The 21,815-nt window shown below is 39.6% G+C and overlaps 1 protein-coding gene across 4 annotated transcripts in view; it reads right to left on the minus strand.

Moving 5' to 3' along the window:
- The window catches only part of EXOC4 (exocyst complex component 4), a 413,600-nt gene that overhangs the window by 363,077 nt on the left and 28,708 nt on the right, over nucleotides 1-21,815 (minus strand). For all 4 annotated transcript variants that reach the window (XM_040594462.1, XM_040594464.1, XM_040594463.1 and 1 more), the window contains exons 4-5: nucleotides 5,389-5,573; nucleotides 3,071-3,180 (exon numbers count right to left, since the gene is read on the minus strand). In XM_040594462.1, coding sequence (XP_040450396.1) covers nucleotides 3,071-3,180; nucleotides 5,389-5,573 — 295 coding nt within the window. The remainder of the gene's footprint in view (nucleotides 1-3,070; nucleotides 3,181-5,388; nucleotides 5,574-21,815) is intronic.

Genomic DNA, 21,815 nt, shown 5'->3' on the forward strand with positions numbered 1-21,815 from the left:
GGACAGTATCATTCCTGCTTTGTAGAAGGTATCTTGGGAAAGTTTGCAAACAGCCCTGTCAGATGGATAACCCAGGCTTACTTTCAATTCATTCTGGAGAAGTTTTATCACAATTTTAAATTTAGATTTAGTTCCAACTGCAGCAAGATAAGGTTATTTTTGGTTCTGCTCTTCAGAAGACTTCTGTAACCAATAACTATCAGTCAATGTACAGGATGACACTGTTTATTCTTATATAACCTTGTTATCAGACAAAGCCAAAATCACAATGGGCAAAGACCATCACGGATAATCACAGTCAGTGTAATGCAAGAACTACACAGTGATAATCAATACACAGGTATCGATATTGGGCCCAATGCTCTTTAGTATCTTCATAAGTGATCTGGATGATGGGATCTGGAGTACCTTCATGAAGTTTGCTGATGATACCAAACTGAGTGGGGAAGTGGACACTCTGGAAGGAAGAGCCACCCTGCAGGAAGCCCTGGATAGGCTGGAAGAGTGGCCTTAACAAGAACCTTATCGAGTTCAACAAGAAAGGACGTGACGTCTTGCAACAGGGAGAACATAATCCAGGAGTGCAGGACAGGCTGGTATCTACCCAGCTGGGGAGCAGCCCTGTGGGGAGGGACCTGGGGGTGCTCTGGACAACGAGCTCAGTACGAGCGAACAGTGTGCTGCTGCGGCAAAGCAAGCCAACAGGAGGCTGGGTTGCATCAGCAGCAAGGGCATCACCAGCAGAGGTGAAGAAGTCGTTATCCCACTCTACTCAGCGCTTGTCATGCCAAACCTGGAATACTGCTTTTGGGCCCCGCTATACAAAAAGGATGGGGACAGGCTGGAGAGGGTCCACAGGATGGCCACAAAGACGAGCAAAGGACTGGGAAGCCTGCCCTACGAGGAAAGGCTGAGAGAACTGGGCTCGTTCAGCCTTGAGAAAAGGCGGCTTAGGGGAGACCTTATCACCGTGTGCCAGTATTTAAGGGGTGGCTGCCAAGAAGATGGAGACGCTCTTTTTACAAGGAGTCACATGGAAAAGACAAGGGGAAATGGGTACAAGTTACTGCTGGGGAGATTCCGATGGGACACAGAGGAAAATTTTTCACAAGAGAACAATCAGCCACTGGAATAATCTCCCCAGGGAAGTGGCGGATTCCCCAATATTGGACACATCTAAGATATGGCTGGACAGGGTGCTGGGCCATCTTGTCTAGACCGCACTTCTCCCAAGAAAGGTTCGACCGGATGATCCTTGAGGTCCCTTCCAACATGGTCTTCTAGGATTCTATGCAAATCAGTGCATAAACTTGGAACTGGACTCTGCTGAAGAAGGGCAGTAAATAAATGGGAACACTAGGGTCAGTGCACATGAACCGACGCTGAACCCTGGAATCTGAAAAAGCAGTACCCTTGGGACTTTCCTTTAGAGACAGAGTTGCAGGAGTGCAGCATTAACACTAAAAATGTATTCATCTTTACAAACAGGTTTACACTGGCTACAGCTAGGAAAAAAACTTCTTGTCCAGCTTTGGATAGTAACAAACCTCTTGCCAAACTCAGCAGATGTGACAATGATTGGCTAGGATCTGTAAGCCTTTAAAGGTGACAAGTATCAACAAAATGCTTTTCAGAGCATATTTAAGGTTCATATTACACTAGCAATAAAACAAAACAATAAAGACATTAAAAGGTACTGAAAGGATGATAGGATTTCCATTCTTCAACAGGTGCATCTCCTGCCGTCTATTCCCCATCATAAGGGGTGACAAGAGATCCCTAACAGCTCCATGAATAGACTTTTTCTTACTATATAGAGGACTAATGCTCTAGGTGGAAAATAATGGCAGACACTATACAACTCACTCACTGAAAAGGAAGTAGGTTAACATTTACAGTGTTGAGACCGGGATTCAGTTTTTTGTCCTTTATTCCCTCAGCTCCCCAAAACCCTGTGACCTTTAGCAAGAAACAAAACTTAACTTCACACTGATCATAGTGACAGAACAGGAATTAAGTTTTTTTTCACCAGAATTCTCACACAGTTCTTCTCTTCTAGGTTTCCATGACCAAGCTTCAGTTTCCAGCTCTGAAAGTTTACATTGGCATATCACAGGTGACTCCTCACAAACCTCCACTACACAGAAATACAGTCTCAGGCTCCGAGAGACAAACTAACCCTGCAGGAGCAGAGCTAAACAACAAAAATCACAACAAGAGCACAAGATAAGAATAATCAAACTAATGAGTCTAGGAGACAAGCATGACAAGAAAACACAGAAACAAGCAGACAAAAAAAAGGAGAAAAGAATTGATAAAGATGAGAAGGAAAGAGTCTCAGTCAGTTTTTAAAGGAGGGAGAAGGGAAGAGATGTAGGTCATTTCTGTATTATTTTATTCATTTGTTAAACAAGGACAACCCCGTTTATTAATTTACTGAAACAATACAAGGATTAACTCCCCATCTGTGCAGCACTTTCAAAGCCTCATACAAAAGCACCAATGAAACTGAGTGTATTACTCGGGGTTTTTCATAGTAACAGGTATACAAAGTTCACCTCCAGATTATTCCTGTGTATAGACATACCTTTAGTTGAACTTACAAAATGCCCACAAGGAAAAGTTTCGGCCTTTGGGCTCCAACACAGAAAAAAACCCCAAACTTCTGCAATATCTACACATACCTACCTGCCTGCTTACATTAAATAATGTAGATGAGAACTCTGCACAAACTGAACTCCCTACAAATCTCCTCAGAACATCAAGAACACTATCAAGATCTGAACAGCACAGAAAACCAAGTGTATTTAATTGAAACTGATAGGGTAGGGGAATAGAGGGGAAGGATGATTAGCCAAAACAAAAATGCAGATTTGGCCAAGTTCTGCCCCTGGACATACCACCCACTCAGTTCATGACACTGCACAAATCACTTCCTAACTTTTTGTCTCGGGACCTCCCATCAGCAGCCAACCACAAAGAGGGGATGATATGTTTACTGCCACTCCTGTAACATCAGTGGAAGATCTACAAATTAATTCTGTGAGGAATGCATGTGACAAATACTCACTGCTGGAGCTTCCAGGAGTACTGAACTGGGAAGTTTCAAGAAACTTTCGAGGTGTAGATAGGTTAGTAACATCCATAAGAGGTACAGGAGAGGCATCTTTCACAAGTGAACTATGTGAGGGGAAATAAAGCAAACAGTTTATTATTTACATTCTTAGTTCACAACAAATAATCCATTTATTTCTTAAATCCATAAGCCTAAGTAATAGATATATCAGAACTGTGTGTTATGTATAAGAGGTTTAAAAAACCTAACTTAAGGCACAAGTCCACAGATGAATATGACTGGGTGTCTATGTATACACATTTGAGCAAAAATAGGAAAAAGCCGAAGATTAGAGAACAGTGTCATATTAAAGACAATATCTGGTATCCCAAGGCCTCTCTGAATTTAATAGCACTCTAGACTTGTCTCATTGGCCACAGCAACATGATCAGGACACAGGCACATTGGAGCTTGCCATAGCCCATGATTATTTCCCAACAGACACGTTCACCTCCAGCACAATTAATTGCTGCTAGCATAATGATAAACTAAGATGGAATTGTTAAGATCTTCCTGGAAAATTATATATTGAGAAGAGATGCTCCCATTTCCATGGCTTCTGCCAGCTACTTAAACCTTCCAGCCTCTTCCCAATAGAAACCTCCACCCTTTTTCCTCCCCTTCAAATTTCTGTTCTGTGCACACCTAGGTGCATCACTCTCCAAATAAACTTTCTTATTCCAAAAGAAAAGACTTTCTACTTGGTCCTTTTTTGTAATAAATTCACATACTATTATTTGCCAAAAGTGCAGCAATGCCACCCCAGCTGCATAATGAAAGGCATGAAGCTGGATGTGGCAGGGGAACTCAAGCAAGAAATCATTTTTAAGCGAAAGAAGTGGAAAGGGGTTCTATAATGGACTTCAGTATGTTGCCTTACAGGTCAAAATGCTTATAGAAACCTGCAAAGACAAGGGCTAAGCTCACTCTCCTGCATAAGAACTCCCTATATACTAACTATATATATACACACTTACAATACCATAATTACAGGGATTAGCTGTAAGCATTCTAGCTTGGTAATGTTACATAGAACACACTTAAAACCAATACAAGAAATAAACATTATTGCATCCTGGTCAACAGCCAGTGTAGGGCAGCACACTAAAACAAAGCAACAAGACCGTCCTTGACGCAAGAGTTCATGTTGTCAAATACCAATGATGTGTAATAGGCAATGTGAAAAAAAAATTACAGAAAATAAGAAAAAGATAAGGGTCACTGGAGCAGTTGTACAAAACTGCAGTTAATTAGAAGTCGCATAGTCTAGGTACACCAGAGCTTTGTGTCTGTTTTTAATTAACAAGATGAGTAAGGAAGAGACTGATGACTTGCTAGCAACCCTTCTTCCTAGAAATTTCAATTTCAATCAATCCTTTCTTTCAGAAATTAATTTAACATAACTTACTGTCTCTCCTTTATTTTTGGCAAGAATTTTTTATTCCTTCTCATACTAAAATGCTAATTTATCTTTCCCTGCATCTTTATCTATCATACACTGGCTCCCCTTTTGCTCCCAGCCCCTGTTTGTTACCTCTCCTATTCTACAAAGCTATCCTCCAATACTGTGTGTCTCTCTTCAGCCACTATCTATCTTCTTTTCCTCCCAACAACCTCATTGCCCTCAAACTCTGAATTCACAAAATTAGAAAAAATAGCCAGGCACCTAATACTCAAGCTGAATTTCCACTGATCAGAGGTACCAACTAGATAAAAAGTTTCAACATCTTTAAAACACCTTGGAAACACAACACAGCCAAGACATTGCTCAGGCACTTCAATATTGCAGCCTCTGGCTGGTAACCTTATGGTTAGCTGGGAGTCTTTTAAACCTTGGATGTTTGCTAGAAAAGATAAGTGATTTTTCCCCTATGTTCTTCCCTCTGCCTGTCCTAAGCCTCATAATTATGACATCTGTAGAAAAGCTATATGCATCAGAGAGGGAAAAGAATGCCAAAAGGAATTAACCTCATCATAATTCTGTGGGAAGCAGCAAAAAAACAACAGAATCACTAAGAACAACAGACTTGTTCATAGGCTTGAAGATGCATCAACATGTTTGGATTTGTCTACTCTCCACAGCAATTAAAAATTTGCTTGCCAAAAATGAAAGGTTGAGGTGTTTAAGTCGATAGCACTCTACTTAAGTATCTACCTAGAAAGTTTCTACTTTCATATCCACTAGAAACATAAGTTTCTACTTACGAACGGGAGAATGTTGTCCTCTTCCCCCCAAGACCTGCTGCCCCCAGTCAGCATCACACCAAACCCACCTTATTCTCCCTTTCTCCTTGTTGCGTTGTCCTACTCGATTAGTTGATTTGATGTAAAGATGACGGTGTAATTCATCTATCAGGACTAAGTGCATGTTCATCTTCTTACTGTGGAGCTCCAGTCTCAGATCACTCAATCCCTCTACCTGAAGAAGGGCACCCTCCAAGGAGTCCACTGCTGACACCTGGGAGAAGAACACGTGACAACTTTAAAAGGTCAACTCATTAACCTCTCAGGACTTCTCTTGGATTAGGGGAGTGTCTGAATACCATGATGATTCTATCCATAAACATCTTTAAAGTAGAAAATGTTTAAGTAGGGGGGGTTTATTTCTATTCCTAGAAGAAAAATCAATATATAAAAAAGGTCCACTATCCAAACAACTCAGATTTAATGAGCAGTCTTCAAATGTTTTGAGCGTATGTGTAAAACAAGCTGGTTAAAACACAGCTCATTAAATCGAATATATATTTTTATCACAGAATAAGAGGATTACCAAGTCGAACAGTGTTAGAAAAATATACTGACAGTGATGTTTGATTGTCTTTATTCTTCTCATTACAGAAACACTAATAAAACATTCTTCTCAATTCTGTAAACAGGGAGAAAATGGCTTAAGTTTTATTTCCCTAAAGAGATGTCATGACACAGCAGAAAAAGCTTAGGAGGTCTCATCTTCTAGCCTACATAGCTGATATGTCACATAACTAAACAATTTAAATAAACATAGCCATCAGATTCATGAAAGCTATTGCTAGTTCAAAGGTACTTTTGAAGTATAAATTGTGTGGGGGTTTTTAATGCCCAATTATTGAGACTGAAGGAAAATAATTTTATACAAGCAACAAGTAACAGACAGAGATCTAGACATGCAGTAACAAACAGGCCCCAGGTAACATTTCTCTACAGATGCACTTCAACGGTGACCAGCTGACATCCAGTGGGCAGGGCTGAGGAATTTCATTTCCATTTACATCCTAAAAACAAGTGTGGTGTTGTAGTTTAACCCCAGCTGGCAACTCAGCCCCACACAGCCACTCACTCACTCCCCCACAGTGGGACTGGGGAGATAATCAGAAAAGTGAGAAAACTCGTGGGCTGAGATAAAGACAATTTAACAGGTAAAGCACAAGCCACGCACACAAGCAAAACAAGGAATTCACTCAGCACTTCCCATGGGCATGCCAGTGTTCAGCCATCCCCAGGGAAGCCAGGCTCCATCACGCATAACGGTTACTCGGGAAGACAAACGCCATCACTCCCAACATTCCCCCACCTTCCTTCTTCCCCCAGCTTTATATGCTGAGCATGAAGGCAACACAGTAGTGGATATCCCTTGGGTCAGTGTCAGCTGTCCTGGCTGTGTCCCCTCCAAACTTCTTGTGTTCCCGGCTGAGGGGGTGGGGTGAGCAGCAGAAAAGGCCTTAACACTGTCAGCACTGCTCAGCAATAACAAAAACATCCTGTATTAACACCACTGTTTCCAGCACAAATGCAAAACACAGCCCCTTACCAGCTACCATGAAAAAAATTAACTCTACCTCAGTCAAAACCAGCACACCTGGACCAAATATCAGCAATGACAAACTGGTGCATAAAAGGAACACTATCAAGTTGCATCTCTCCCACTTTACTTGTTTTATCTATTTAACAGAGCACTTCTACAGCTACTAAAAAAAAGGCATCCCTCTGCAATTTTCAAAAATCTCAGTGCTGACGTTGTAAGAAACTAAATATAACATGTTTTGCATACAGAGATGTAAAATTTTAAAAATAATTCCCTGATAACCAGAGATACTATTAGTGAAATAAGACATTTGCCTGCACTTGAGGATTTAAGTTTATAGCATACCTGTCAGCTAAACATTAAAAATTTAAAGTGAGGAGATACAGTAAGCAGCTAGCCAACCTAAGGTCTGGTCCCTTATTGCCAGTAAATATTAACTATACTGAAACAACATCTATCAACAATGTATTACGTTGCTGGCCTCCAAGTCAAGAATGACCCTGAAAATAGCTTTGGGGCAGTCAGGCTTTTTAAATCAAGAGTTGTTTCTAAGAGGAAGCTGCACTTTTTTCCTTCCTCCTGAAAGATTTTGCCAGGAAGTCCCCAACTATGAAATTCTCTTCTCTGCATGGGCGATGAGAGCACGCACTTGCTGACAGTCTTTAGGATAGAACTTTGTCTTGAGAAAGAATTTGTGTCACAGTATTAATCAGAAGACTGAACAGGGTCCTGCCTATGCCCACCAATGTTGCAATCTCAACCACAAAGCACTCTCGATCCTCTTTCTTCCCCTTACCTATTTGTGAACAGTTATAGAAGTTTAGCCATAACACATGACACACCCACACCACAGATGAAGAAAAAACCCAAATTTTCTTCTCCCCAAAAAAGCTGACAAAGTTCACACAAATAGAGAAGGCTCAGCAGGCACGCAGACACAGCTTGGAAACCTTTGGCAGAAGCGTAGAGTGCTAATTTTTATCTTCTTCCTTTGGCAGGCAGAGAGGTATCCCCAATTTCCTAACTCCAAAGGTGCTTTAAACCATCCCCCAAACACTTCAGGGGAGTTGCAGGTGTTCATCACTGCCCTGAAAGTTCAGCAAGTTCACCAAAGCAAGAACAAAATCAAGAACAACATCTGTCAAACTGAGAAACTGATGAAAACACAGCAATGGAAGAACTGAAAGCAAGCAGCAAAATGACATTAAAAAGGATCCAAGATGTCCATGAGAATATTACCTAAACCACAATCAACAAAAATTTAAAGCTTTCCACTCAGATCATTCAGCTCTATTTTTAACTTCCCAGTTCCTAAACAGTTATTCTCAAAAGTAATCATGGAGACCAACACACAGCTTTGAAGCACATCTTTTAAGAAACAAATCTAACAGTGAAATCACTTACTGTACTTCAAAAAAAACCCCAAACAAACAACAAACTGCAACACCACCAAAAAACCCACACTGTTACGCACCGAACTTCCTTCTTATAGAAAAAACTGCTGGTTGATTTGAAGGGGTTTTTTTGTGGGGTTTCTCAAGTATGTTTTGGGTTTTTTTTTTTTATGGCCTTCCTGACACTTCACATTTGCAGTCTGCCAAGCTGGAAGATACATCCTTGACAAATGCCACTTTCCCAGTGACTGAACTCCACAGGTAAACAACACAGTCAAAGCTTCAATGTTACACACACTCAGAGCCTTTTAACTTAAGGCAGCCCTACTCCAGTAAAGCCTCACGTAACCACTGTTTTCCAATATTTCATTTCCCATTACCACCAATCATTAAGACAAAGTGCCAGAGAAAAGCTGTAATGTTCAGAACACTTTGGGTCTGGTACCTAGAGGCTCAGCACAAATTCACAGAAGTCAAGGTAAGCTCTCCAATTGATTTAGGTGGCAACAATGATCAACATTATGTTAAAAGAAACCAACCATTTTTCCCTTTTTGTGGTTTTACTTACAGAAGGATGATTTAAGTCCTGGCAACAATCAAGCTATAAAGCAGCACTCCAGATTATATTTCAGAATACAAAATATGAGATTAAAACATCTGTCTAATTTGCATGCTGGATAGGCTACCACAGAACAGTAGTATAAACTACTAAAACTAACCAAAGGTGTCTACAAGAACACGCAAAATTAAGAACACACCACAGATAGATCCAACAGCATTGTTATGAAAAAAACCTTGACAAGTTTGTGTTTCACCCTAATGTCCTGGGGAAAAACAGTTCTTAAAACTCATTTTCAGCAAATAACCACACTGTCATCACAAAGGCTTTGTTCTTCACAAGCAGGGAGATTAAGTGTTACAGAGATGGAAGGAAAAGAAAGGGAAGTAGAAAGTGAACAGGAAGAGCAGTAATAACAACAACTGCTCTGCTGACTACCGGGAAACAAAAGCAGAAGTAGTTTAAATTGGCTTTAAAGTCCAAATAACCACATGGGCCATGTTAACAACACGGTCACCTATCCTGAAAAACAGTAAGGTTAGAAAGGGACTTGGAAAATCACCGTGGTGGGTCAGCTGAGGGAACAGCCAATGCCATGCACAGTCAAGAAAAACAAGGTGAGCACTGACAGCAAGACTAGAAAAAAGTAATCCTTTTTGAATTCATAACAGGGACTACGTCTATCATTGGCAAAGTTGAAATCAAGACCACAATTTTGTGCCCGCATTCAGCTAGCAACACACTATCACTTGCATTATGCAAGAGACCCAAACATATGATAAAAATATTTTCAATTTGAAAGATCACAAAGACTTATTTACTGTTGTCTCATCAACTCATCACTCAACTTGGGCATAGCATTTCAACTAGTTGTTCTTAACCTTTACTCATTTCAAACCCTGATATGCAAGAGGAGGTAGATGAGTGGGAGACAGGCTGCACAAAGTGGTAACAGATCAGAGTACAACACAAATACTGTTCTGCAAAGAAGTCTTGCTGTTCTTCAGGTTAGTAGTGATCCCCTCCAGGTAAAGAACCTTAATTTAGGAGAAAACACCTTATTTTCTGATTTCTATTTTTTGTTGTGGATGCTGCTCTTCTGCTGACAGTATAAAGAACAAATCAAGAAAAAAGTGCATTCTAGAAAGAAACCCAAGTGTTGGGGACTGAACATTTTATACTATTAGCACCATTCCTGAACATAAAAAGCCTTACACATTTTAAGAGGCAACTGTCCCCTTCCCTCTTGAATATTAAACTTAAAAAAATAGGTAATTTGTATTTAAATTTTACCTATTTTTTTTCCACTAATTTACTACAAAGTTATCTGGAATCCTCAGAGCGCCAGAAACCCTTTACTTCTGATTACTTACATGACTTATTAGGATTTTATTACTTTGAACAATTACGAACAGAAAAAAATTACAAGCTACATCTCCACGCCAGTTCTACTATTTTGAGTACATTATAGAACGGTTTAGATTTTTCTCAGCTTACCAGTGTTTTGAACACTCACTTCAAAAGAAGCAGTGCTGGGAAATTAAGCAACTCTGCATTTAGAATGATATAAACCCTCCTTGTTGCTTGCTGTCACATTCATCTCTGCTTTACAGAGCTTGTTGTTCATTACAATTAAAAGGCATTTGAGCCATCTTATATGGCACCTGCCATTAAGGATAGGAGTGAGACCAAAGCTTATCTACACCTACAAGACTGATCTCAAATGCACAGTTGCATAATCCCTGTACACTAGGATGCAAAGTAACTGTAGTAGCTCAGAAGCATGCTGTGGTCACTGAGTAAACACTCACATGTAATGGCAGCAAGCACAGACCAACGGTAAGGAATCAGCTTGCATAGCATTGCTAGAATACCATACTGATCCAGCTTGGAAGGGACCTCTGAAGGTTTCCAATCCAACTCCCTGCTCAAAGCAGAGCTAATTTTAACATTAGATCAGGCTGCTCAGCACCTCCAGTGAAGGTTTGGAAATCTGCAAATGTGGAGATTTACAGTCTCTCAGGTCTCTTGCTCCTTGTGTTTAACTCCTCTCACAGAGAAGAATTTTCTCCCTATGTCCAGCCAGTTTCTCCTACATTGTGAGATGGTTCTCCCAAACTGGTGATAGTTACCTCTCATTTGTGCACTTCTGAGAGGATCCTGGCACCATTTTCCCCTCTAACTCTTTTAGATTGTTACAGACAGCAAAAAAAACCCCGTTCTTTTCTGCAGGTTGAACCAAACCCAGTTACTGCAGTATCTTCTTAGATGCCATGGGCCTCGAACTCCCAGCCACCCCAGGGGCTCTCCACTGGGCTTGCTCCTGTGTGTGTTTCCCTTCCCACACAAGAAAACCATAGAATCACAGAATGGTTTGGGTTGGAAGATAAGCTAGTTCCAACCTCCCTGTCATGGGCCGGGACACCTTCCACTAGACCAGGCTGCTCCAAGCCCCGTCCAACCTGGCCTGGAACACTTCCAGGGATGGGGCATCTACAACTTCTCTGAGCAGCCTATGCCAGTGCCTCACCACTCTCACAATAAAGAATTTCTTCCTTGGATCTAATCTAACTCTGCCCTCTTTCAGGTTAAAACCATTCCCCCTTGTCCTATCGCTATAGGCCCTACTAATGTCTGTCCCCATCTTTCTTATGTATATACCTTTCTTGTAGAAGAAAGGGCCCCCAAAACTGGACATGGTACTACAGATGCAGTCTCACAAGTGCATAGTCACTTAGCTTGATCTGCTATGATCCTGCAAATACAGGAGTGGGACATCCAAACAATGGGACACAGAGTGATTCAGCACAATGCTGAGTTACTCAAAAAGTTAGCAAAGGAACCAAACCTTGTTTTCCCTGTCATTGCCACCCTGCACATAACTGCAGCCTCAGTTCTGTGTAATATACTGCTCCTGCTTTTTGCTCTTTATCCTCACTGTGGTAAGCATGTTGGATGATGAAGATTAAAGATGCTATAAAACATGCAATGGTATCACATTTAATTAGATTTTTCTCCCCTTTCTCTTCTCTCCTCAGCTTAGACTAGATTTCCCAAGTAGTTACCTGTTTTTTAATACTCCTATTATACCTACTGTGTGCTATTCATACTAACAAAAAGACTAACAGATACAGAATTGTATTTAGAGGGGACGAGTTATCACTATGAGACTCCGGTTAAGACTGATAATGGAATAGCAGCCTTTTTCAGAGAACCTGAAAATTAGATGTACAGAAGAAAACTATGAGTGGTTCAAGGGTCCAGAAAAAGCACCTGAGGGTCCTTCAAGCCTGTTTCTTACACCCGCCTGGCTTAGTTAAATGGAAATTGACACCTGGTGGGGGTTTTTTCCCCCCTGAAGATGAGAGGTTGGGGGCAGATAATGGCATTGTGTTTGCGTACCTGGGCACAAAGATAATTATAGGTAAGAGCTCCCCAACTTTTTTCTTCTGGCAGGGGTTGGGGTCCAGAGAAGAGCTACAGCAAGAGAAAAGAGCTGGAAGGTAAATCAACAGACAAACATCCTGTTATTCTTTAAAAAGCTGATTTACCATGAGCAAATAGTACCAAAATAAATGGCAGGTAATCCCCACCACCACCTTTTATTTATTTTTTTTTAACTCTGAAAATCTGTCTCTCCCATTGAAAGCCACACTTAAATAAATACAAAATAACTGGGGTTAGTCAAGTAATTAAAATACTGTCCTGGATTACAACAGAACTTGGCTTCGATAATCTGTTAGTTATTTCTGATGTTAAAATCTACTTATCTATATCTAACTTACCGTTGTACTTATTATTACCTACAATAACAGTAACCCTTCAGAAAATAAGGATCAATGAAATAAGCCTGAAAAAAGAGCTCTGCTTTGTGTGAGCTACAAATTGCAAGTTTATAGAAAGTAACTGTGGCACCAGAACCATTATGCAGATTGTTTAATGATCACAGTCAGTTTATAGTAGAGCTTAATTGCCTTAAAAATAAAATGTAGCTAAATATTTGCCTATCATAACATCCAGTTTAGAAGGTTTTAATGTTGTGGTTTATAACAAACCAGAACCTACATGCTAGTAAGATTTGTTAAAATTCTTTTTTCTTTCCTGACTTTAGCCAAAGTTTTCCAATCTGCTTTCAGTTAAATCTACATACTCCCTTAAAAGGTTTTTCAACAGCATTTTAATTTTCCAGAAAGCATTGTAAGATAGATGTGAAAAGAGAGGGAAGTATTCTATTTTATTTTTAGTTCTAGACCTTCACAGTCCTGGAAGTCTACGAGCAGAGATAAAATGAAAACCCTCAACTAGGTGCTTCTTCAGGGTATAAAACAGAATAATGTTTGTTCAAGCTAGAACACCAAATGCTTTCCGGCTGAGATACCAGCCTATTCTGAGTTCAGACAACAGATATGAAAACACGAACAAACAACTGTGAAAGGTTAAAAGAAAACAATGTGGTAGGTCACAATTTGAAGGAAAAAAAAAGTCAAGCCATACACAAACACAGTATGACAAAAGGGGAAAAGCTGAACCTTCTGAATAAAACAGCAAATAGATAGCAGCAACCTAGGAGGTTTCAGCTGCCTTGCTAGATGAATAAGACAATGCTGACATTTAAAAGGAGGAGAATTGATCTACTGCTTTTACGAGGAACTTGCTTTCAAAAGGTACAGGAAAGAAAGTTTATTTAAAAATGGCTTAAATGTGTGTAGCCAGGTCTAAACAAGGCCATCACTTATTCAATTTGCACCTGACTTCCGTGAGAAAAAGATCTAATCCAAAGTTTTTTTATGAAACTGGAGGGTACTCACACTCCAGTAGTTCAGACTTCACATTGGGTAAAAAGGTAGAACACCTTCAAATGATGGTTTCTATTCAAAGAATTGAACATGTGATAAATTTAAGAGCAGATGATGCATTAGAGAACTGATCCTCCAACCTCGTAACTCCACAAATCTACCTCAGGGATGTCGACTTACACTCGACAAGAAATTCACCAGTGGGTTCTTTTGGTTTGGGGTGGCATGTGGCACCCCTGTTCCAACATATTTATAGAGACCAGCAACTGCAAGCAGCTGGAGACAGTCTTGTAGAGGGGCTGCTATGACTAATGTGGCATAGGGATGACCCACGCTGGAACAGCAACACTCTCTCAAAGGGACTGCAGTTTGTGGGTGACCCATGTCAGAGCAGGCACTCTAAGAAAAAGCGTAGCAGAGAAAAACCTGAAGAACCAAAGTGCTCCACAGGAAACCAATAAAAAGCAAAGTAGCAGAAAGAAACCTTACAGGTGACAACAGTTTCTGTGCCACCCATTGTCACATCAGAGGAACTGTAACAGATTGTGCATAAGCCATTGAAAAAATAACTTGAGAAAAGAGAAGGCAGTAAAGGTGCTGGACTTAAATTGTACCTTGAAAAAGAATAAGAAAACATGTTTCCTTAAGTGTTTTTTGATTATGTTTTCTTGTCTTCCCACCTCAAAACCCAAATCACTGATCAGAAGTTTGTTAACCAACAATAAATTCAGCAAGAGTTCCAGAAGTCAAGGCTATTTTTCCTGCAAAATTCCCACATTTTCCATGTACGATGGAGAGAATCACGGATTCACAGAATGGTTGAGGTTGGAAGGGAGCTCTGGAGATCATCAGGTCCAACACCCCTGGCCAAGCATGGCCACTGAGTGAGTGGCCCAGGACCACATCGAGACAGCTTCTGAATATCTCCAAGGATGGAGATGCCACAGCCTCCCTGGGCAACCTGTGCCAGCACTCAGTCACCCTCACAGTCAAAAAAAAACCCAACAAATGTTTCCTGATGTTCAGAGGGAACCTCTGTTTCCCTTTCTCTCATTGCTTTTGGCCCCAGCACTGGGCACCACTGAACAGAGCCTGGCTCAGTCCTCTGCACCCTCCCTTCAGGTATTTATACATTGTTATGATCCACCTTAAACCTTCTCTTCCCTAGACCGAGCAGTCCCAGCTCTCAGCATTTCCTCCTAGGACAGATGCTCCACACCCTTAATCATCTTCATGGAAGGGGACAGCATCCAGAAAGCAGAAGAACATTGAGTACTTTGAACCACCATTACTGGAAATACGTAATGAGCAACTGAATAAGCCTGATTTAAAACTGCATTTATAATTTTTAATTAGAATCCTAAGTCTTACCAAGTAAGCCTGTATCTCCTCTGTAAATCTGTTCAATATTTTGTTTGCAAGGAGAATCAAGATGAAGCCTTTGAGGGTGGGACATTCAAATAATGGGACACATGGAAAACTTGCATCCAAGCTGCACTTTAGAAATCAAACAACTGGGAACTGTCTGCTACCAAACTGCCACAGGGCAGTGTACAGCATAGTGTGAACTGGTGTCAAGACAAACCAGTGAATATGAGCTAGCTATGATGACCCTGAACTTAAAGAACACCCAGATGGTCCTGAAGGAGGGAGTCTTTAGCTAAAAAATACAGAAAAATGTGAAAAGCACACAGATCAATGACAGCTATTCCCAACTGTCACTGCCTCCTTCCCCTTAAAAAACAGGAAAAGGAGAAAAGGTACACAGGACGTGAGAATTAATAAGTAGCTGTAAAACACTGATTATGAACAGTACCAAATGCTGATTAATGATATGGATATTAAGATGATGGAAGAAATTGCTACCGATTTTGTTCGCCTTTGAACAGTCTTGTAAGAATGAACAAGCTTAAAGCAAACAAAGAGCTATAGAAGACTGAGAACTAAAGAAGATAATTCCTTTGCAATGTTTTGGAAATAGCTGAGGTCACTCCCCTTGTTGAGATAAAAGGATTTGCTGACCAAATGATGCAGAAAGGGAGAGACTGATGCAGATGACTGAAGCAGAAAGGGGGAGAAGTTTGAAAGATTACTTTGAAAGATTCTAAGCTACACACACAAATAAAGTGTTCAGGTTGCAAGGAAACAGCTCATCCTAAGATAAATAGTGTAAACTCATTTGATGGGGGAAGGACAGGGAAAATATACATATAGGAGCAGGGTAAAAGGGTTACTTTTTGTTTGTGGGGTTTGTTTTCTCTTAAACATAGCACTTTATATTAAGATCCCCACCAGCACAGTCATCAACATTACTGAAATGCAACCACTTCTACAAAAGGAAAAACAAGCAGCTGGCATATGGCACAGTGCCCAAGAGTACGAAAGTACATATGAAAGCTAAGGAGTAACACAATTCTTTTTAATGCACTAGAGCAGAAAAGTATTTTCCAGAGACTAAAATTCCAGCAAACCGAACTCCAGAATCTTGCTTTCTAAATCAATCATCCCATCTAATCTTACCTTTTTTCCCCCCTAAAAAGAAATTTATATTATCAGACACAAGTACATAGGAGGTCTACTAGACAAAACGCCATTTCCCTACCACTATAGTCCTGCCTTAATTATTATTTTACAGAAGTAGCTTTTATATCTTTTGCTGATAAAACTATTGTTCTACTTCATGAAAACATGGAAACAAACTCATTATAAGCACATTACTGCAAAGAAAAAGAAACAACATTTAAGTGTTTAAATGGCAATGACCCAACCTAACTTGCCATTTTCCTCTATAAAATTTCAAATATGTATAAAATTATGCTACTTACTTGCTGTCCTTTACTTCAGCTACATAAATGTAATTCTTTCGACTTTGCCTTAGCCCTGACACCCATCAATCATTCTACTTCCTCCTCCACTGACTGTAATTCATCAATGTCTTTCTAGTAATAAAGTGCTGAAACTGAAAGCAGTGCTCACGGAACAAGAGTGGCTAAAAACAACAAGAGGATTATCCAACTGCTCACTTGGACTTCAACACACAACATGAGCAATTTCAACAGTATGGTCAAATGAATTCACTGAAACCGGAAAGTCAAGAGTACCTATTGGCATCACAGAATTATCTGAGACTTTTGCCATTAGAGTGACAACTTGATAGAAATGAGACATGTGCTGCCCCAGTACCTGTAATAGCTCCGTGCCCCGAATCCTTAGTAGCACCTGGGCAATAAGACGAAATTAGCAAATCAAGGATTCAGTATCATCTACAAGAAGCACATCAGACAGGTCAGCTACACAACTCATTGCCAAAGAGGAGCATTGAAGCCAAAAGTTTAAAGTGAAGCAAAAAGCGACAGGGACAAATTCAAGGAAGAAACATCTATCGAGTGCTATTCGACACAAAAGACATGAGGTTTTCTGTCAAAAGCTGCATATTTCCAACTGCTGGAAGCTCAGAGTGTTTTGGGAAAGGATTGCTACCGCTTGCTCTGTCCTCACTCTCCTAGCTAAGCACCCTCTGCATCAGACACAGTGTTGGCCTAAGAGTACCTCTGGTCTGCCCTCAGACATCTTTATTAAATCTCACTGTAGCACTTTCATGGACTAGCAATCCAGTTGTAGGTATTGTGTTGTGAAGGCAGCAAAAATAATAAAAAAGGCTCTTCCTTTCACTTGTAATTTCCATACTTTTTTGTCTCTTGATTTAATGTGTTTTTTCAGGACCACCTCTGTCCCAGAAGTCCTCTCTCTATATGAAAGCTATCTAAAACAATAGGGACCTAATGCATTAAACTAAAACATCAAGATTTTCCTTTTAATGCAAACTTGCAGTTTCCCCAAATCTATTCTCTTGCTGCCTTTGAAATAGTATTTATTATCTTTTACACTCCCTATGCTCTATCCCCCTGTTGTTAAAGGAATCTAACTCCTTTTTATTAGCTCTTCACCTATTAATTTACTAACTTACTTTTATTACAGCATTCATAAATTCACAAAAGGTAGTATTAAACTGTAGTGTAAGACAACCATTGCCTCCTTCTCAAACAGGCACACTGTCCATACATTTTCCTTTATGAGCTGTTCAGCACAAGTCTTCCTCTTGGTCTATATAGCAATGTTTCTTCTATCAAACCATTTTGAAAGTTACTGGTAGTGTTACGCCAGCTTTACTACACACAAATCTATTTACTTCAGTGGAAAACTCCTGTGTTAAAGCATTTGAAACATTTGGGGTGAGTTTATCAAAGACTACATTTATTACACCTTCTCACCCACCGTTCGTTGGCTTTAAAGCTTCATTTTTAAAAATGTAATCTGACATCTCAGACATCTTGATTATTTTATATTGTCCCATAACCCAATCTATCTTCAACAATTTCTCTTTACATTTGTTCCAATACTTTACTATGGAATTCAGTTTAAAAAAATAATTCATTAAAAGACCAGTGATCACTGGAAAAACATCCACTGTATTCAAAGATTAAGTGATAACATGTGTCACAGAATAAAGTCCATGCATGCCTTAATGCATAAATAGCAAAAGAAATACTAACCTGAAGGTATGTAATATGACTAAGTTCAAAAGTTATAAAAGGAAGCAAACTTAAACTAAGCCACAGAGTTGTCAAGCTGTTAGGAGAACACCCTGAAGAAAGGCTGCATCATTAAATGGCAGGAGCAATTGCCTTGAGCACAGAACTTCACATCACTGCATCTACAGTACAATCAGGAAAGATTAAATTTAGTGTTCAGAAATGCCCATTCCCAAAAGCATAGCTCATAATGTTACAAATACCTCTCCCATTCATTAAGGACAGTATCTTGTCATGTAGCTGCAGCTTACTTCCACCATGAAAAGATGCTAGACACCTCTACTCCACCTTCATTACAGCATGTTTTCTTATTAAATAAACTTTCATCAGCTTAAATGAATGGTTATTAGTAGAGCTAACAGCCCCATGATAATACTCTAGAGAGATTTCAATGCCTGCTGGTGCATTAACTAAGAGTGGAAGGGCTGAGGTCAAGCACATGTCAATGCAAATGAAGCAGTATTAGCCACTAACAGTTTAATGCAACAGACTGCCTCAAATAATGGAAATTACAGGATAAAAAAGAATGAGATAAAGTTTTTGGTAAGTACACTGAGGGGAAAAAAAAAAGATGTTTCAAAGGCAAAGAAACTCCATATTCTAATGTCTTTAAACCTAGCCTAGCAAGTTTATTTAAAATAGATTTAAAAAGCAATCAGAAAACCAAATGAAAAGAGAAAAGAACAGAGAAAGATACAGAAAAGACATGAAAAAATGTTCTAGCAATACAGAGCATCAACGCTTCTACCAAGCTTAATTACTTAGGCTTTTACATTACATTGCTCCTTGAAGACACACAAATACTACTACTAAATCCTAGCACCTGAGTAAAGGTACGGTATTTTAAATGAATGAACAGACGACAGAAGAAAGCTCAGAGTTGCCATGCTTCTGTGTGAACTGCTAGAACATATTCTATGCATCCATCAACTTAACACCAGAGCTGATTCTCACCTGTACCTCAACCATACAGCTAACAGGAGTCACAAGGTTTGCCAATCATTAAAACCTAACAGAAAACAGTTCCTTTAAGCATAAGCATTTACACATCTCAGTAGGTAATCTGAAATGAGATACAACCCTTGCGATGTTAGCTTATCAATTCTGTTTTCTAAAAGGCTTCCTTGTAATCAATAAGGTCAACAATGACAAGACACAATGTTAGCTGGGGAAAGGCTTAAAGGCAAGAAGTATTAGGAAAATATTACTATTTTTCTACTTCAGAAGGATTTCTAGTAGAGCCAAAATTTAAATTTTATAAGTAATAAGCACATCTATAGAATCCCAAGACAACAAAAGTCTCTTATTTCCAGTTATGGCATTAATTCCAAAATAAAAAACTGTTCCACAGCAGTAACTGAATCCCAGCTCTGCAATAAAAAGTGCAAAAACAAAATGAAAGACTTTCTTATTGATTTTCATTGTTCCATCTGAAAGGCAGACAATAAATTAAATGCATAATCTGCACTGTAATTTTAAAAAAAATTCATTATTCCAGACTACTTACAGTCTAAGAACTCTGCTCACTACATGGTACTTTTAATTGAAAGACTCTCCTCATATTATACTGAGGAAAGCCACAGGTAGCAGCTACATTCAAGTAACAAGAATTAAAACTCTCAATTGCACCCAGGGCTACAAACATCCAACGTTTTCCAGGAAGACGTTAATCACTCCAAATGCCTTCAAGGAGGATTAACACAAAGTGCATAGAAAGGCAGAGGACACTTAGCGAGTAGGACACATTGGTGAGCAAGAAGAGGACAAATACGCACACGCATACACACACAGACAGCAATATCCCCTCTTTGTTCCTGAGAACACATTTCAATACTTTAAGCTCCTTGTTTAACTCCCACTTCCCACAGTAAGTGCGAGTCTTTGTCCTCATACACCATTCTCCAAAATATCTTTACCCATGCTTAGTCTCTCTTCCATTTCCTTTTCCTATGCTACCCCTCCTTTTTGACTGCCTCGGTAGCTTTATGACCATGTTTGCACAGCATTTCCACTTATTAAAACATCTTTGACTTCTGCCCATGTTGTCACCCACTAAGTCCAGTTGTGTTCTAAAGCCCTGCAGTTAAAAACAAAATCACTTTTCTGTAAAATGTTTTGGCATGCAAACAACAGAGCTGGTTCACATCTCTAGTTTAGACTGGTATGTTCCTGATACACAAGTCAGATTTCACAGTGAAGTAACACTCCTGAAAAAAATTAAACCAAAACAGATCTTACAATCTAAGCAGCTGAGCAAAAATACATTTAATGCATCATAAAGATGCTGGTGGTAAACTCTGTATGCTTCAGCTATGCTGCATCAGCACAATAAGAAATGACCTAATTTACCTGCAAACTAATCTCTTCTCCTGTATAGCTGGATGCCACACCAAGAACACTTAATTGAATGCAACAATAACAGCTACTAGCTTAACTCCAGAAACTGAACAAACTGGCAACAATGCAAATTTGCAGTAAGAAATCGGTCAGCTCTGAAAAAAGCACGATGCTATTAATCACTTCAGAAAGCAGAGCAGGAGACATACATTATTCTTGCCCTGACAAAGGAAACTGAAATAGAAGTCCTTAACATTGAAAAAGAAAGAGAAGTAGCTGGTGGAGCATTCCCTGGACTACTTCTTGAGAAACAAATTACTGCCGCTACAGCTTTGTATTTCTTGGGACAAAGACACACTGGCTCAAGGAGGATGTGCTCACAAGTGAAACACAAGTACACATCAGTTCCTAGCTCTGTAGCACAAGGAAGTGTTAAGTTAAGCTTAAGTGAGACTAGTCAGATGGCTCCATACTTCCTTCTTTCCACCTTTGGTCTTCCCTCTTGTCATCATCCTAACAAAAAAAAACCCCAGAAATTTTCATCAGAAATAGCAGTTATCCTCACTCCTATTATTTCTGCAGTTTCACGATGTTTTGTTACTTGACACAATCCCACCCCAAAGGAACTGCAACTCCCACACTAATAAATCAAGTTCTCCTGCACTAATAAGTCAGGTTCGGAGTGTTTTGTGGTATATTGGAATTAAAACATTTTATTTAAAAAACTCTACATACATTGACAAAGTCTTATTAGTTCATTAAAATTGCAAAGCTAGACACATAAAATCCAGGAAATGCAAAGAAAGTAGTCTAAGCAATTTTCATTTAATCGTATTATGATATGACCTTTAATTACTTGATTCAACAACATTTCTTCCTTCAATTGTTTTTAGCATTTAATCTCTTAGATTATTTAAACAAATGGAAAATATTAATTTCTCCCTATGGGCACCTCATGGGTCAACAGTAGAGCCAAAACAATTAGATCAACACTACAGACCTCTACGATACTTGAGTTAATTGACTGCTACGCAGACTGTACCACCCTTCAACACAACAGTGCAGCACTAGGGGAGACTAGACATAGAACCGCTTCCTCCAAGCAAGAAACCTTCTGTCCTCACCCACTGCTGCCTGCCCTGCTGTGTGACCTCTGCTTCAAGCTCTGGCTTGGCCATAGTGTTTGTAGCACATCTAAAACATGTATCCTAGAACGTGGATTCCTGCCTTCCAGCAACTCT

The sequence above is a fragment of the Falco naumanni genome, chromosome 5, assembly GCF_017639655.2.
Source record: "Falco naumanni isolate bFalNau1 chromosome 5, bFalNau1.pat, whole genome shotgun sequence".
Lineage (NCBI taxonomy): Eukaryota > Metazoa > Chordata > Aves > Falconiformes > Falconidae > Falco > Falco naumanni.